General features: G+C 36.5%; 1 protein-coding gene across 10 annotated transcripts in view; it reads right to left on the bottom strand.

Annotated features, from left to right (window-relative positions):
• The window catches only part of RAPGEF2 (Rap guanine nucleotide exchange factor 2), a 249,033-nt gene that overhangs the window by 43,479 nt on the left and 186,061 nt on the right, over positions 1–19,493 (bottom strand). For all 10 annotated transcript variants that reach the window (XM_080673715.1, XM_080673711.1, XM_080673714.1 and 7 more), the window contains one exon: positions 3,244–3,375. In XM_080673715.1, coding sequence (XP_080529841.1) covers positions 3,244–3,375 — 132 coding nt within the window. The remainder of the gene's footprint in view (positions 1–3,243; positions 3,376–19,493) is intronic.

Here is a 19,493-nt window from a genome sequence, read left to right on the forward strand (position 1 = left end):
CCAGTTCCGTTTTGCTTGAACTCTCTGTTCTGTTGATCTATTTCTGTACAACTATTTCCAGTCCACCTAAGTCTTTGCTCTGCTAATCACACCAGTTAGCCAGGACCTTATCAAGGCTGGAAACTGTATTGTCTCATATCACCAACTCAGCCATTTCTGCTTTCTATTACCAACAGCCTCCTACTTGTTTTGCTTCCATCCATCTTCCATCTGCTTCCACCTGCTTTCAAGGTAACCTTTCTTTAAAAAACTGAAGCATGATCTTCAAGACTCTATTACTTCCTATCTCTAGCTCTCACACCTTCAGCTAATATTTCCTAGTTTAATATTTCAATCACATTCATTAAACGCATCTGCACTGCATGGCCATGATTTCCTGGCAGCATACTAGGCTCTAGAGAGAAAACAGAGACAAAACAGAGAAGTCCCGACTTCTTGAGGCTGTCATTCTTGTAGGAAGACAGAAAGTAGTAATACTTTCAATTAAAAATCTAAATAAAAGAACTAGCCAGGAAGGAACCAAAATATAGGACCTACTTTTTAGAGGGAAATCTAATTTTAAAAAACCCCACTGAGAAAATAGTACTTAAATAGTACTTAAAAAAGAAGACAAAAAAAAAAAAAAAAGGATCATGTTAGGAGAAATCATGCCAGGCAGAAGGCAAAAACAAAGCTCTGCAGCTAGGAAGAGCCTGGTATGTTGCTCCATACATCTTCGTATTACACTCATGTAACAAAACGTCAGTCACAAGTGACGCCAAATCTTTGCTTTCTTTGTGTGGAGAAAATTACTTAAAAGGGCAGAGGAAATTCGTTCTGTATTTAAGGGCACCAACTCAATTGAGCTGCACTGCCCTGGTCAATTTGCTTTCCTACTCTCTGAAACTGCTATTTCAAAACTTCTCTCCCTTTAAATATCTCTTATCAGCCAAACCTCTCACCCCAACAAATGAACTCAATTCTTCAAGAGAATAATAGAAGCCATCAGACAGAACCTCTTTCCAAACTTCCCACTCCAAACCCACCATGGTATGTCCCTTTTAAAAAAAAGGAGGGTTTCTTTTCTTACGGCTAGTGATTCCACTGTGCTTTTGAATTTTTCTCCTCCCAACCTCTCAGAAAAATTATTCTCCACTTTCCTTTCTTGTACATAGCATTCAAGTTCAGCCTCTCTGTGTCCATCTCATGAACATTCATACTCACTTTAACGTGACAGCTTTCTCCTAAGTCAGAGTTATAGAAAGATTAAATGGGCTGCCATTAGAGATAGCTGCCCATCCCTGGAATTGTTCAAGAATCAACTGGATGCTTGAATGACAGGAAAGTAGTAGAGAATTCAACTACAAGACTGGTTACTAAACCAGGTGCATTTGTCAGGTTTCTTCTCAGCTTAAGGTGATAGATGGGGTCTATTGCGGATCTCTATTGTGAATAGCCAATAACTAAATCTAGATACCTCTCTGGATTTATATCCTTATGAAGGATATATAATCTTACAGGCTACATGACTGCCATCAAGTTTGAAATGAACAGCCTTTAAACTCAACTAAAATGAATCAAATACATGGGGATCCTCTTTTCCATTTACACCCCAAGATAAAGTCAGACTGTGGGCTGCAAGCTCCAACCACATCAAGGCAATTTGGAGTTCTCACCCACATTCTGGATATTTAGACATTCTGGTGGTAGCTGAGTATAGCGGAAGTACCATCAAGATTTTCCTCATGAAATTGCCCCAGCCTACTCAAGGTAAGAGCACATAAAACAAGCATTCCCCTCCAAATATGTCTTAATAAATTATATACACAACTTCTTTTTTATAAATTTACAGTCTTGTTTGTATATATTTGAAGAAAGCTGTGGTAACTTCTACAACCTCAAGCTATTTCCCACTATAGATATTTAAAATGTATAATCATCTCTAAGTTTAGAAGACAATTAATATAAACTAAAGTATAGCTTTTACTTATACTGTTTTCATTGTCCTATTATAAGTGACACTCTTGAATAACTGTTAAAATATATCAACTTCTAAAAAATAGGCAATACGGGGGTAGGGGTGGGAGGGAGAGTAAATTTACCCTGATCTGCCACCTTTTCCTCCTCTAACATTTGAAAACGGGATTACGTCCTAAAGATTTAAATACAAGCTAACAATTTATTAAAGCAGAAATTTGAAAAGTTACTTCGAAGAGCCAGATTAGTTATATTTCTTATTGCAAAATAAGAGAAATTCTTAATCAGTCAAGAATCTTCAAATAATTGCATTCATAAGCTTTCTACAATACCCTTGAATTACAGAAAAGTGTGTACCTAATACATTACCTCCTTAAAAGAATATTAATTTTCTAAGATCTATTCAATTTAGGACTTAAATATGTTTTGCCCTAATGGTATTCTAATTGTTGAGTTACTTTTGGTGTTTTTTTTAAAATAGAGACTTAGCACTGCCTAAATACATCAATGACCCTAAAAACTACTTTTCTTTAAAAAAGTACTTTTATCAGTCTTATAGCATAATTCCTAAGAATCCAAAACTACACTTTGTAAAGTATGTATTATTTTCTTTTTGTTTCAAACAATCCAAAATTCCATATTAGCAATATATAAAGACCCCACCAAAAGGGCTTTTTTTTGGGTATATTTTAGTCACTTTTCCTAAATTTGCATTTTCTAACTCAATTATTAATAATGAAATAAAATTATTTTGCTTTTAAAACATTTTTTAAATTCCATAGTTCCAGTTTCTTTTCTATTCATTGGTATTATAAAAATTTATTTTAAACATGTAACTACATCTATAGGTAAGAAAAACAATGATCTAATCTTAATAATCTCTTCCTTTTTTGTCATGCCCAAGACTTCAATAAGAAAAACTCACTATAAGAGCATAATTATGCAGTTATCCCTTACAATTTTAGTTTAAAAAGTCACAAACCTAATACACTTACACTCAAATTAATATTTAAAGTCAAGAGGAACATTTCCATTGTAACAATTCTATTAAAAATTCTGATAACTAGTAATAGCAGAGGCAAATACAATTAGATAGTAGTTCTACTTCTTAAACTACAACATACTGTACTGTATGTCTGTGTGAAGCATAAACATTAACACTTTATGTCTGTGGATGCACACAATATGTACACATATAGTTACTTTATAGGTTCTATCAATGGATAATCATAAAGCTCCTTGGAATGCATGAAAATGAAGGAAATGACAAGAAAAACACCTTCTTACCTGGTAGATATCAGAAAGACTGCTGCTTCCAGAATCACTAGTGATACTACATCCTGAGTGGCTAGAAGAAACGTGGGTCACCTGTGGGTGGAGGCTATCAGTAAGGTGTAGTTTTGTGAAATCTGCAGGAAGCTATGGAAGGAGCAGAAAAAACTAGGATTACAATTTGAATCAAGAATTCCAAAAAGACATTTAAAAATGATATTATACTGTACATTATTTAGCCAAATATATTATTAGGAAAGATTCTTCATTTTTTAAAATTCAGGAACTACTGAAGATTGTCCTATTTACCAAAAATCATAAAAGAAAATTTGAAAGTTCATGGGCAGTCAATGAACCTCAAATAATTCCAAATTCAACGTGTAAATAGGTGGGTGTGGTGATTTAAGATGAAGTCAGGTAAGCATTTAATTCAATGAATTAAAAAAAATGTCAAATTACACACCAAGAGCAAATTAGTCTACTACTACTACTACTACTTGTTAGCCATCACAAATGCAACTTTGTGACGAGACAGCTTAAATAAGAAAAAAGACTGAAGGTTTTTTATAGCCTCCAATAATATTTGAAGATTTAAAAAATGAAGCATCTTAGAATTGATGAAGTATATTATTATACAAGTAACTGCTAGTCTCTATGGAGAAGTCAGAAAAGAATGCTCTCAAAGAACTTAGAAGTGAAAAAGTTATGGACAACATTTACTTATCTATACAAATACACATAAATATCAATTTTCTACTTGTTCATGTTTAAACCATAAATAAATGTTGAACAGATTCACTAAGCTTCCCTCAAGTGCTTCCACCACTCTCCCATATAACTGAGAAAATGCACTGAAAACAAAAACACTCATACATTTGCCTAATGAGCAAGTATTTATGGAGTCCTCTTCCTCTTATTATGTGCTATGAGACACTAAGAAAATACTACCCTTAAGTATCTTGTGCTCTTATAAGTTATTACCAATTCTTTTGAATAAAAAAAAAAGATGCTATCTATGATACCACACTTATAATAAATACTAATGGCCAAGAATACACATGGCATTTCAAAATATATGCTAACTTTAACATCATGCAATCCTAATAACACTGTTTCCTGCCTGCATATTGGTCCTATTTAGCTGTTGAATAATAATAAATATATAAACTAATTGTCAAAATAAAATAACAACATTCCCTTCTTTTCCTTTGACCTCATCTCTTCTCCCCCTCAAAAAAACAATGCCATTCCATAGTTTAGAATAAACCACACAAGGGAGGTGATTCAGGTTTACAACAATGACCAATGGGTTTGACACCTCCAAGTCCCAAACAAAGAGGCAAAATGTATTTACATCCCACAGTCATTCAGACACGACCCAATAAGCAGATTAAGATAGTAACAGTTAGTATAGTCTATACAGAGTATTTTTGAACTTCCTGAGAGACAAGGTATCCAAAGGAAAGATTTAAATATGAATTTATTTGGGGACATATGATGATATGCCAAGTAAATGGATAAAAAACACATTTGTTGGAGAAGCTCAGAGAAGTAAGACATTTATTGAAATGTGAGAAATCATTACAAACATGATGTATATCAGTAAGAGAGTTTTTTTAAAAAAAATAATTAAAGATGTTGTAAAATGTCAGATAAAGTTTAAGAGAATAACAATTTTCCTATAGGAATAGGTAGGCATATACCTCTAAATTAAGAATGTATATGTTTTATTCACAATGTGAGCTAGTGAAATATTTGCAGGATTTCTACAGGAATATTCAAAAATAGAAATTTGCAGAGATGCATTAATGATTATGATTTTACATGTAGCTCAGCGATAAATATCAGATATTAAAACAATGTGTTCAAAGCCAGGATAAAAAAACCTTCATCTTTCTACCTACATTTGCATTTAATCCAGTCACTCACTGCAGAAGGCAACTGGGGAACATTACTCAATGGCCCAATGATTTTAAAAGGCATCAGTCGATACATGCAATTACGGAACACCAAAATGCTTTCTACTGATTATCTTTTATAGACACTAGTCAGGTAGATATGTGCCACATAGTATGATTTTTAAAAATTAACTTAAATATATCAAACGAAGATGTAACTATCTAATGAATCTTCAGTTACTAAGTAAGTATTTATTCAAGTCTCACAGGACTCTTCTGTTAAGTATCCATCAGCCAGTCATCTTTCCTAAGAATTCCCTCCGTGAAAGGCAATAGCAGTTATAAGAGCTCTAAATCTAATAGAGGGACATGGATCCAGCCTTTATATAGACCACAGTCTACTTCTCTATGCCTATTTCCAACCACAAATACCAGAATTACATAGCTATGCTAAGCTAAGAACCGTAAAGACTGTTTAAAAGAAAAGAAGAAATGTTTTCACTGTTAAGATTTCAATTTTAGCTTTATAAATACTTACTGAGTACCTGCTATGTCAGACACTTCGTTAAGAACAGGGAATATCAAGGTGAATAAGGCATTCCTAATTCCAAATGTAATTTCTACTATCCAAAAAGTCACTGAAATAGGTTTTACACACAAGACAAAAAAATAAATCCATTATTCAAACATGGATTTTATTTCCCCAATACCTCCTATGTTCTTTGAAATGATGCTACATTAAACTTAGAGTAAGCAGATGCTATGTTTACAAAAGCTTAAAAAATTTCCCATATTGGAATAACAGTATCATGATTAAATTTTATTGACAGTACACATCAGCCAAGGTTACTGAATGGGGGAAATTTGGAAGTTGTTTCCATTAGGGATAAGAGACTGAAATGCACTGACGTGGCCCAGCCACAACACTAATAGAAAAGAGGTGGCATGGAACCCATGCCTAGGGAAAATGGGTCAAGAGGCAAATGAGCTGCATAGGGACTGGGAGTCAGGGGCAACCGCTAGCACAGGCACCCATGTTTAAACCTGAGGGCAACAGGGTAACACAGAACCTAGGGAGGCAGTAACTGATGGTCTGAGTAAAATATACCAAAAAGGGGGGGAGGGGAAGCACAACATGCCAACGACAATATGACTTAACTATTCCAAACTTTTCTAGGCTTGACCCAGTGCCTATTTAAATTACTAGCAGTATGATATCAAATTTCAGATTAAAATGAGGCCGTGAGCCCTAACCGGTTTGGCTTAGTGGATAGAGCGTCAGCCTGCGAACTCAAGGGTCCCAGGTTCGATTCTGGTCAAGGGCATGTACCGTGGTTGCGGGCACATACCCAGTGGGGGATGTGCAGGAGGCAGCTGATCGATGTTTCTAACTCTCTATCCCTCTCCCTTCCTCTCTGTAAAAAATCAATAAAATATATTTAAAAAAAATAAAATAAAATGAGGCCGTGAATTATCTGACTCTAGATACCATTTATAAGAATAAATTTGTTAAAAAAATTTTGCAACTGGTACCATATATAGCAATTACCTAAATCATGCTATATAATAAAGAGGTAATATGCAAATTGACCACCACACCCTCACAAGATAGCTGCCTATGACCAGGCCAGCAGGGGGGTTAGTGAGGGATGACCAAACGACTGAACAAGCAGGCTGCGTGGGGTGACCAGGCCGGCAGGGTAGTTAGTGAGGGACAACCAAACAACTGAACAGCAAGCTGTATGGGGCAACCAGGCCGGCGGGGGGAACCCTGAGGGGCAACCTGGCCAGCAGGGGGGGCTGTTGGGGGCAACCAGGCCGGTGGGGGGGGGGGAGCAGTTAGGGGCAATCAGGCCAGCAGGGGGTTAGTTGGGGATAAGGGGGGGCGGGTTAGGGGCGACCAGGCCAGCAGGGGGGCAGTAAGAGGTGACCATGCTGGCGGGGGGTGGGGGCAGTTAGGAGTGACCAGGCCGGCAGGGAGGGGGCAGTTGGGGGTGATCAGGCAGGCAGGCAGGTGAGTGATTAGGAGCCAGCAGTCCAGGATTATCCAAGGGGTCCTGGATTGGAGAGGGTGCAGGCTGGGCTGAGGGGACGCCCCTCCCATGCACGAATTTCGTGCACAGGGCCTCCAGTATTAAACAATAATTAAAGGGAAAATTTAAAAATTTTTAAAAATATATATTTTTATTGACTTCCGAGAGGCAGGAAGAGAAAGAGAGACAGAAACATTAAAGATGAGAAAGAATCATCTATCAGCTACTTCCTATACGGCCCCTATTGGGGATCAAGGTTTACACATGTGCTGACCAGGAATTGAACCATGACCTCCTGGTTTATAGGTGGGTGGTCAACCACTGAGACACACTGGCTGGGTCATTTTTGTCTTAACATCAATATATTTTACAGCCAAGAGATCTTATATTTTTTATGTAAATATTTTCATTCTAATATTTGATTAAATTTTTCCTAGATAAAGCAACCTAGGTTTGAAAAATACAGTACTTGTGAATCACAACTATAATAAACTACTGTTAGGCAAATGACTAAATCATAGTTTAACCATAAACACTACTAACTACATAACAAACAACAATAGTAATATTTAAATCAGATTCTTAAATGCATAAAATTATCTAAAACTTAAAATTAATCACAATTTTGTAAATCTGGGTACTAATTACACAATATCTTGTTTTGCTGTCTTACAACAATTAGATTTAAAGAAGTGCTACACAAAAGATGTAAGTCTCATATACCAACAGGCATTTGATAATTTGATTTATTAATTAATGATTGGCATTTATAAAATTACTAGCTAATCAATAAACTTTATTTTGAACAGATGTACAATGAGTGTGGATGCTTTGATGTTTCTGATACCACTAAGTAAATACTTTGTTGAACTGGTAAAATTCCTCAAAGTGGTAATAATGTAGTAGTGTGGCTGCCCTTCTTCCCCCAAAGATTTTATGGTCATGTTTTCAAGCTCAATGAGGAAGAGTCAGTATGTTTTTGGACATGTAATAGAAATGTAAGTTTCATGTTCCATAGTGCATTATTATCACAATGCTGAAAAATGCAATAGTTAGAAAACAAAACAAAAAAATACTGCCACCATCAGTTGAAATTTAACTGAAAATTTTCTCAACTAACCTTAGAATCACTTTATTTCGAGAAATAGTTACAACAAAACTCACAAGGTTTGGGGTGATTGTTGGAATCTATCCAATCATCCCTGGCAGTTAACACTGATGAACACTACCTAAGGTAAATTAAATACCACACTTAGTGACTAAAAACTAAGAATTTACCCAAATGAACATTATTTTCCCCATATCATCACTGGAGTTTTGTGAGTGTTCTTTATGCTCCTGTTTTCAAGCTCTGCAAGAAATTTCCTATTTTTCTTTGAGGTGTTAGTGAAAATACAGTCTTCTACATTTTCCATTAACTCATCATTTATTGAAAACCTGTGTTGTGAGGATTAAATGAATGACTGAGCCTACGCACTTGGAGTAGGGCCTGGCACACAGGAATCACCACAGAAGTGTGTTAGCTATAAATTACTATTTGCTAGACTCTGTATAAGACACTGGTCCTTTCCAGCTCTAATTCCTGTAGCTGGAATCTCAGACTAGATGCCAGTGGGTTATTGAGTTACTCCCAGAAAGGAGTTTAGACCAGTCACCCAGCCACAGACACTATTCTCTTTCCCATTTCAGAACTCAAGTTGTATTTTAAAAGTAGTTCACATTTTCTTTCTCTCTGAGTGTATACACATACACACACACACACACACACACACACACACACACACCACTTTTGCTTTTACTACTGATCTTCGTAGATACTACTAGTTCTGACACTGAGCTGTTCCTACATACAGCTTGAAAAGGCAGGACTATTTTTTAGTAGCTCATTTAAAAAACCATTTTATATATAATACTAGAGGCCCGGTGCACGAAATTTGTGCACTGGGGGGGTGGGGGGTGGGGTACCTCAGCCCAGCCTGCACCCTCTCGCAGTCTGGGAGCCCTCGGGAGATGTCCAACTTAGTGCTGCCACGAAGGTGGGGTAGGCTCCCACCAATGCCACTGTGCTTGCCAGCAGTGAGCCTGGCTCAGGGCTTCTGACTGAGTGGCACTCCCCCTGTGGGAGCGCACTGACCACCAGGGGGCAGCTCCTGCGTTGAGCGTCTGCCCCCTGGTGGTCAGTGTGTATCATAGCGACTGGTTGTTCCACCATTCGGTCGATTTGCATATTAGCCTTTTATTATATAAGATGGTCAACCTTTATTTCTTTAAATCAAAATATTTCTTTAAGAACACCAGACAAAGTAAACATTTGGAATCCTGAATACTATTCATCAGAAATAATGTATGTTTCCCTTATACCTTCTTAAGATATGTTCTAGATCAAATACCCATCCTTGAGGACTGCATTCATCAGTGTTCCATAAAGCAAAGAGAAACATTTTTGCACTATGTACAATTTCTTTTGTGTATAAATACATATAGAGGCAAGAAACAAAGTTTTGCCAAAAGTGTCATGAGATAACTTAATAAACTGAGAAATCTAATAATATTTCTCATTAAAATTCATGTAGACATTTAAAAATGTTGATATGACTAAGCTTTACAGAAATGGTTCTACAAAAGTTTGCTTTATATCTACTAAAGAAACCTGCCAAAAATTAACAATTTTTGTAAGAATTTAACACTTTCCCAGCTTCCTGCCAGCCTCAAAAGACATACACCTCATTTTGGACATATATGAAGTTATCTTCTGGCCAACTTCCTCCTAAGTCAAGTTAACCTTGAGCAAGTTAATTAACTTTTCTGCACCTTAGTTTCTTCCATAAAATAAATGTATAATAATAAAAGCATAATATCCTAATACCAGACAGCTGAACAACCTTCCGGACGAAGCTGCAGCGGCAGGGGCCGAGGCAGAGGCAGTTAGGGATGATCAGGCAGGCAGGTGAGCAGTTAGGGGCGATCAGGCAGGCAGGCAGGCAAGCGGTTAGGAGCCAGCTATCCTGGATTGCGAGAGGGATGTCCCCCAAAGGGTCTTGGATTGTGAGAGGGTGCACACAGGGCTGAGGGACTCCCCCCACCATGCACGAATTTCGTGCACCGGGTCTCTAGTGTAACATAATACAATGACCAAATGATTAATCATTATAACCTATAGAAATGACCTTACAGATGACCCTCTCTTCTTTTTCACTCCCTGTCATTTGTCCAGTCATCTTATGGCAAATCTTTTTCAAATTCAATGGAAAAAAAAACCACACCTAACTTATTTTATTTATTTACTTATTTTTGTTAATTCTCACCGAAGGATAGTTTTTCCATTGATTTTTAGAGAATAGAAGGGAGGAAGAGAGACAGAGAGAAACATCGATGTGAGAGAGACACATTGATTGGTTACTGGAATCAAACCCGCAACCCTCAGTTCGAGGGCCGACACTCTAACCACTGAGCCAAACCAACTAGGGCAAAAACTAACTTATTTTTGACACTGTCATACCTAACACTATACTTGTATCAATTTATTTATATACATCCCTCCCAAAAGTTTATATATTACATTTTAAATAAATCATATATTTATATGGAGGAGCTCATTGATTAGGAGACTGTACTAAATTTCCAAAGTAAACAACCTCATTGTCATGATATGCTCAGAATGCAATTTCTTTGATAAATTTGAAATTTTCATAGCTAAGAATACTCTCAAAGTGGTAACACCTTGGGGAGTTTGTGCTTTTGTGTGTACAGTCTTACCATGTTTTACTGCAAAAGCTTCCAAAATAGTTATGTACTAGGCCCAGGCACTTGCTAGCTAGATGTGGTTTAACCACAGCTGTTTATTCTAGCCATCCTGGGCACACCTGCTGTTGGAGGACAGTCTGAACAGCAACATCCCTGTGCAGGTGGAAAGTGCAAGTGTGAGCATGCTTCACTTTAAAAATCCCCTGCTACTTTTATACGTTAAAAATAATGTTTTAGCCCGGCCGGCATGGCTCAGTGGTTAAGCATCAACCTATGAACCAGGAGGTCATGGTTCGATTCCCAGTCTGTGCATATGCCCAGGTTGCAGGATCAATCCCCAATGTGGGGTGTGCAGGAGGCAGCCGATCAATGATTTTTCTCTCATCGTTGATGTTTCTATCTCTCCCTCTCCCTTCCGCTCTCAAATCAATAAAAGAATATTTTTTAAAAAATGTTTTAGATGGAGCTGTAACAGATGTTTTGATATTAAGATATAGCTCATCTACATAAATTTTGCACAGGGCTTTCTGTCCAAACATAGTCCTTTATGTGTCAGAAATAGCTACTGAAATGTGGTAGTGACCTAGTCTTCTCCCCAGGGCAAAAAGGTCACCCTCATGGTATTTTTTAGAGTTAGTAACAAATAAATAAATCAAACTTTATTGGCTATGAGGTGTGGGTTACGGCTATGGTTAGACAAATTATAATGCATCTAAAATTTAATTCCTACATTTATGAAATGGGGATATTTGATTATACATAGAACACCCAAGTCTCCTGTTGAGGAAAATACACAATCAAAACTAATAAATTTATTGAAAGGCTATCAGTTAAAAAACTGATGTTTTCAAGAAAGTAGTGTTAGAAGGTCTTTTCTACTGGATGTTGAAAGAAAGCACTGACTAGAAGGAAACCAACACAAACGTTATTTAAAACAGAAAAGTAGAATCATCTAGTATGATGAGAAAGTGTATGATCTGATTTAAGTACCATATATTCCAAAATGTAAGGTTATGACCGATTTTCTCAAAGAGAAGGACATAGGATCACCTATATATGTTACTAATGTGCCAGGCCCTGTTCTAAGCACCTGTGGATATATTAGTTCATTTAATTCTTATAACAATCGTATCAAGTAGGTACTATTATGACCATTTTGGACAGGAGGGAACTAAGACACAGAAAAGTTAAGTAATTTGCACGGAGACCATGCAGCCAAAAGGTGGCAGAGCTAGATTCCAGCCCTGGATGTCTGGCTCCAAAACACACATGCGTAAGCATGCAATTGTAACACATTTACTAGTCTATTAGTTTATTTGAAAAGACTCATGGGTATTGATGAAATGGTCAAATGGCTGCTTATATCAATGTATTAATATAGCTGCTTACACAAATTTCAAGTATTAATTTAATAAAACAAGTTTATTAAAACTTTATAATCCGCATCACCAGCATCAATGAGTTTGACGTCATGAAGACACTTTTAGAGGCATCCATGAGTGTTCATTCTTTCTCAATTATTAGAGATACATCATTTTTTTGAATTGATATGTGATACTGTGCAGCATCAGTAAAGACAATTTTGCATCTGTCTTGCAGGTTCTTTACAAAATCACTTACTATTTCCTTTACGAACTAATCCTTGAAAAGTTACAGCAATATCCTGTACTGGCAATGTTGAGGTCACATATCCAGGAAGCATTATTAAATCTGTGGAAACCGTAAAACTTCTTTAACCTCTTTATACCCGTTCCATCATGTGACCCTATAAGCATTCCAGGCTAGCATTGCTTGAGGTCATTTCTGCTTTATGTTCCTTATTGCAGAGTTTTGTTTTGTTTTTTGTTAAAATAGAAAGATAAATTATGCACACACATACACAGAGTTAGTTACAATATAAGCTAATCAACTAATTCTATCACCCCGCGGAAAGACACCTGGCATAGTGAGAGCAGTTTTATAATTAAATATCGGAACCACTGAAAGTTTGTCATATGAAAAACAGTTGTATTTTTTCAAAATAAAAATGCTTACGTGGAACCTAAAATAAAACAAACTTTATATAATTTTCCACAGAAATATTGAGGTCATTGATTAATGAGCATGTACACATGGCCAAATGAAATGTCCTGTTGCCTGTTAAGAAACACAATTTTATGATGGTTTCCAAGTGACAGCTACTCCATCTCACCCAAACACATACAGCACATAATCCCTTTTTCCTTTTCAATTTATTTGCGGCCATCAATAACCACTGATCTGAAAAGCACACATTTCTCCAAGGGATTCCAAAAAAATTCTGAATCAGTCAGTCCAAGAAATTTTCAATAAAATACATGGCAACTGTTGGCACTGAGTCAGGTAATTTAAAAATCATCTTCTTGGTAGTATTTCACCTAAATTCTAAACGCTTTTGTGCATTTTCTCTATATGTTAGTAATAATTACTGCCATTATTTGGGGGGACAAGTACTATGTAACAAGCAATGCGCTGAATATTTGACATCTGTTTGTTCTACTACTTATAAAGAGCCCAAATGCTGCACCTAACTGTTGAAGAAATGGAAACTCAAACAGCTGGCTCCAAAATCTACCCCCTTCTTACTTTGCACCCTGACTCTAGGTATTTACTGTCTGGGTTTATATTCTAACCCCGTGGTCAGCAAACTGCGGCTCACGAGCCACATGCAGCTCTTTGGCCCCTTGAGTGTGGCTCTTCCACAAAATACCCTGGTCTGGGTGAGTCTATTTTGAAGAAGTGGCATTAGAAGAAGTTTAAGTTTAAAAAACTTGGCTCTCAAAAGAAATTTCAATCGTACTGTTGATATTTGGCTCTGTTGACTAATGAGTTTGCCGACCACTGTCCTAACCCAATCTGTGCACATGTCTTCTCCCTTATTTAAACAGTATGCACCGTAAAGAAACATCATACTAATAACAGCAGCTTCATTTCCTAATGCAAAAATGGACACCATAAATATGTATTTTTTAGCAAAATTTATGATACTAAAATTTGAGTTCTTAGTCTCTTTGTTTTCCAGGACCAAGTGAGATTGGTGCTATGATGTAGCTGTCCCTGGGGAGGTAAGGGAATTGCTGGCAATACCAGAAGACCGTTCTATGACCAATTAGAAAACAACTTTGATGAGCTCCAAAGGGACTGTGCTTAGTTATCGCAGCTGTACAAATGCTCAGGGGAATATGGAGTTAGGGAAATAAGTGGTTAAAGTCAAGGAAAAAAAGATTCCTGTGGGATCCATGGAGGATCCGAAGGTGTTTTCTTTTTGAACAAAAAATAAACAGTTGGTTTGGGAAGAAAGCCTCACACGGAATTAAAAACATTAACACACAAGTACTTTTGAATTCTTTAAAAATTATAAAAGCTACCTTACACCCAAAGGCAAATACTATTATACCTAGGTCTCTACACAATAAAACACCACAAAATGGAGGAGATTGGCTAGCTCTTCACCAATGTCCTCCTCTGCCATGGAACAGGGCTGGACTACATTTCCTAGCCTCCCTTACTGTTACATACTTCCTATATAATAAAAGCCTGATATGCAAATTGACCGAATGGTAGAACGACTGGTCGCTATGACGCACACTGACCACCAGAGGGCAGACGCTCAATGCAGGAGCTGCCCCCAGCCCACAGGCCCCAAGCCCACCAAGGCGGGTGCCAACCCCCATCCCCCCCGTGTCGCCCCGATCGCCCCACAGAGGGAGCTAACTGGCGGCAGCGGGGCCGGTGAGCGGGTGGTGCCAGGCCGGCCAAGGTGGGTGCCAGCGCCCCCCACCCCCTGGATGCCCCACCAGTCGCTCCACAGATCGGCCCTGATTGCCCGCCAGGTGTAGAGACCCTACCCATGCACGAATTTCATGCACCGGGCCTCTAGTGTCAATATAATTGAGCTCAAGGCTTTGGAGTGTGAACACCAAAGTGACATATGCCATTTTCACACTTTATTTATAAAAAGCTTCCAACAAGACCCGCTATGACCTATCTCTTATTATTGAGACAGTCTCTGTTGGAAGACAACAGAGCTTTGCATTGAACGTTAGGCAGCTGAGCCACAAAATGGAGAGGCCTGGATCCCTGAATCACTGTCCACTGAGTGACCAAGTGCTAGTTTTGGATTTTATGCAAAAAAGATATAAACTTCTATTGTGTTTGAAGAACTATGTATTTTGCGTGTGTTTTTGTTTGTTTGTTTGGTACAACAGCTAGCATTATCTTAACTCATACAATTACTGTAATAACTTGTGTGACCTATTTGTGAAAAATCTTCCATAGTGAAATTCTAAATTGCTTAGGGAAAGGTAGGTAGGACTCAGATAAGATCCTAACCTCATGGTATTGTGTGCAATTTGGATAAAATAAGCATCAGAGTTCCTTTACTTATTCAATCAGACATATACTAGTATAGCAGTAAGAGAAACTCCCTGCTCTCATGGATCTTACAACTAGTGGGTGGAGACAAATAATAAAAGGAAAATAAAGAAAACAGTCAAATAGTGATATGTACTTCATTGGACAAGGATTAAAAAAAGACTGTTGTGATCTAAGATGTGATAATGAGATGAGAAAATTGTTTTTATACTCACTTATTTTCTAAAGGGATAGTTCTAATCATACCATATTTACTGGACACACACACATCATATATATATATGCATATGTATATACACACATACTTTACATATAACATATATCACATTTCATATCTTTATAAAGCATATGTTATATTTATATATATCTGTGTAAAATTGAGATAAGTGTATATCACTAAGTCAAAGGAATATAATTACTAAACATTTTATGAACCAAAGAGTAGTATAAAATATATTCAAAGTTGTTCAGTGCCCTGTGAGTTGAAGAGCCCTAATATCCATTCAAATTTCACGATACGAATATTATATGATGAAAATATAAGGCCTCCAAATAATTACTTGTTCTCAAAAAGTACTGCTTAGTAGATTAAACAGAAAACTAAGTGTAGAAGCCACCTAACTTAGTCAACTGATTTTGAGTACTGAAACATTCATTGAATAGACTGACTGCTTGAGAAAACAAAAACCAAAAAACTTCTATTGAAATTTATGCTGTTGTTTTTTTAAAAATATGAATTAATGAAACTTAATTTCCCTAGGAAGAAGCTTGAATGTACTAAAATCCTTGATTTCATAGACTTTATGCCTTAGCATTTGTGCATGACAGTACAAAATTGGGGCGGGGAGGGAGAGAGCATTAAACAAATAATAATACGTCACATAGAGATAAGTAATTTGAAAATTAATAAAGTAGAATATGAGATACAGAGGACAGATAGTCTCACTGCTAAGCTAACATTTGAGTAAAGACTTTAACGGAGTGAATGGCTGAAACCTGCAGATACATAGTGGGAAAATAGGCATTTCATATACAAGGACATGAAGAGCAAAAGCCAACGATTAGGGGTGGCCTTGGCATGTTTTGGGAATAGCTAGGAGGTCAGCACAAGCTCTGAGAAGACCACAGGAATGAGGACAGAGATATTCTATGGTGAAATCATGGAGGAAGGCTGTCATAATGACTTTGGACTTCATTCTGAATGAGAAGGGAAGCCATTTGGATGGGTTTGAGCATTAACGATGCATGCATCATGAATTTAAATCATTTTTCTAAAATGTTTTAATATGAATATATATTACTTTTTTTATAAACATTTAAGAGTAATTCCACATAACTTAAACAGAAAATGATGTTTATTATTACAACTTGTATCAAGGCACTGTCAACTGGATATCATAGCTTGTCTTGTTGGATGTACCATGGGTAGTGACTCAACTGTAAAGCTGTGTCTATTATAAGTTATCATTTATGGGTACATTGGCTATATAATTTTATTTGCTGAAAATCTCACACTAATCCTCTTCTATCTCTCTTTCTCTCTCTCTCTCTCACACACACACACACACACACACACACACACACACACACACAAGAAACTACCTGAATTCTAAGATATCTCAGATCCCATCTCTAATGGTTCATTTCTAGATTTTATTAAAACACTACCACACATTTACTTTTCTCGTGATGAGTATTACAACTTAGACAATAATCTTCAAATCAAAATATAATTATATGTTATCCCTCTTAAGTTACTAACAAAAATAATAGCTATTAATTTTATGTCTAGCGTATCAGTTTTTCCTTTTACTTCAACGATAAAGATATTCATTTTAGCATTTATTTCCAAGGCCTTAAAAAATCATTTAATTTAGTGTTTACTTTCAAGGGCTTTCTTTGTCAACCCTGACACACCAGATAATTTCATCGCTTTAGCTTGTCTGGAGGGTACTGTGGCAGAAGTGACCAAACATTTGTGGTGCATCACTCACTGCCCAGGGCCAGCAGCAAATATACTGCATAAATGGCAAGAAGTCTTATACATTTTTCTTTTTCCTTCATCTTTCCTTTTTGTTTGTTTGTTTTGTTTAGACTGGTAAACCTCAGACACTGCATCATCAAATGAAAGCTTGAATTACTAAGACACAATCAAGCACACATTACCTCATAAGAAGACTCCTTCCTAATACCCTCACTTCTGCCAATGCTCCAGCATTTTTCATGACCTTCTCAGTCATCTGCAAAGATTTATTTACATAATCATTGAGCAACTCTCTTATAAAGCACATTCTTCCTAAAGTTACACCAATATTTAGTATTCTATCCCTCTATTAAGCTTTTACTTTCCTCAAATGCCAACTATTTTTTTCTGAACTTTTCTGTTAGTGCATATGTGTATGCATATTAATTACATAAGTTAAATCGGGATAATAGAATAGTATTAATATACTTAGGGACTCTTATGACTGGTTTAATAGAATCTGTTGTGTCATATAGTGTGTGCCTGTGCAAATGTGTGCACACACACATGCACTGATAACTTGAAAATGTCTTTAGATAGAAACAGTTTAAATGCTATAACCTAGAAGTTACATAGCTTCAACTCACCTTCAGCAAAAGCAAGAACTTACAATATTAACTAAGCTTACATTACAGGTGAGAACACTCTAATATGGGATTGGCAAAGATTATCCCACTTCACTCTTACGCTACTGCACTATCCTTGTCTTGCTTCTGTAAGACTATTATATTTCCAAAATATAAAAATTCCATCTACCTAAAATCCCATAAAGGTGATTAGTTATCTGTCACTGATTCCTATAATACTTTAGTAATTAGTTTTGGCCTTCTATGAGTAATGTGTGTGCCTAATCAAATTCCCAAGGAACACGGGGTCAGATTATAAAAATACTCAAGTTATTACAGAGTGGTAATTTATTAAGTATCTTAACAAAATGTATACTTATTTTGACCAAATACCTAACCATAGATCAGCATTAGGAGGTCAGAGAGAGTGGTAATTTATTAAGTATCTTAACAAAATGTATACTTATTTTGACCAAATACCTAACCATAGATCAGCATTAGGAGGTCAGAGATTATAATAAGAAACTATAGGAAGAATACATGGCTAGTTCCAAGCTGTGTGAATCAAGAAAATCATTTTAATTTCTTGCAGCTCAATTTCGTCACCAGTATAGAATAGACATAATAAGGTCGGTCCTACTAACCTTATCACAAGATAGTTGTAAGAATGGAGGACAAACCCTAGCTGGTTTGGCTCATTGGATAGAGCGTCGGCCTGTGGACTGAAGGGTCCCAGGTTTGATTCTGACCAAGGGCACATGCTTGGGTTGCGGGCTCGAGCCCCAGTGGGAGGCGTGCAAGAGGCAGCCAATCAATGATTCTCTCTCATCATTGATGTTTCTATCTCTCTCTCCCTCTCCCTTCCTCTCTAAAATCAATAAAATATATTTTTAAAAAAAGAATGGAGGACTAATGTGGAAGAAATCTAGTAATATAAAGCATTATACAAATGCAAGTTTTTATATAAAAGTACAATGAGAGACCTAGAGAGATTTTTAGGAATTCATTCAGCATAATCTTCTCACTTCACAGTTTTGGAAACTTACGTCCAGAAAGGTGAACTAGCTATGGTACTGCTAAAACTAGAATCCAGAATCCTTTATGAAATAGAAAAAAAAAATTAACTTGAATAGTTTCCAAACTTTCTGTAAATTATAGCATTAATATTTTCAACAACTATTCTGAAGAAAAAAAATACTTAAAGAGAAACTTGGATTTCAATGTAACTTTAAATTATCACTCAGAATTCTTTAGTAATGATTTATTATGTTGTATAAACCAAAATTAACACAGGATTAATTTTAACCTCAATTTCATGATACATGTACAGTAAGACAATGATTGCTTTTAGAAAAGCATATCACTCTCAAAATGCTGGATGGTCAAGTTCTCATGGAAGGACACACACAAGTACTTTTATCAAGTTTATGGCATTGAATTACATTGAAGGATATAAAAAAGATAGTTTGTTCTTCAATATAATCCATATTAACATTCTTTCTAAACAGAATGTCTCAATGTCTAAAACTTTGTATCATCCAAAATTCCAAAGCAGCTCACACCAGAAAGCTTGCTGCTTAATAATAGCCATTTCCATATTTTAAATGTT

Source organism: Plecotus auritus, assembly GCF_963455305.1.
Source record: "Plecotus auritus genome assembly, chromosome: 6".
Taxonomy (NCBI): Eukaryota; Metazoa; Chordata; class Mammalia; order Chiroptera; family Vespertilionidae; genus Plecotus; species Plecotus auritus.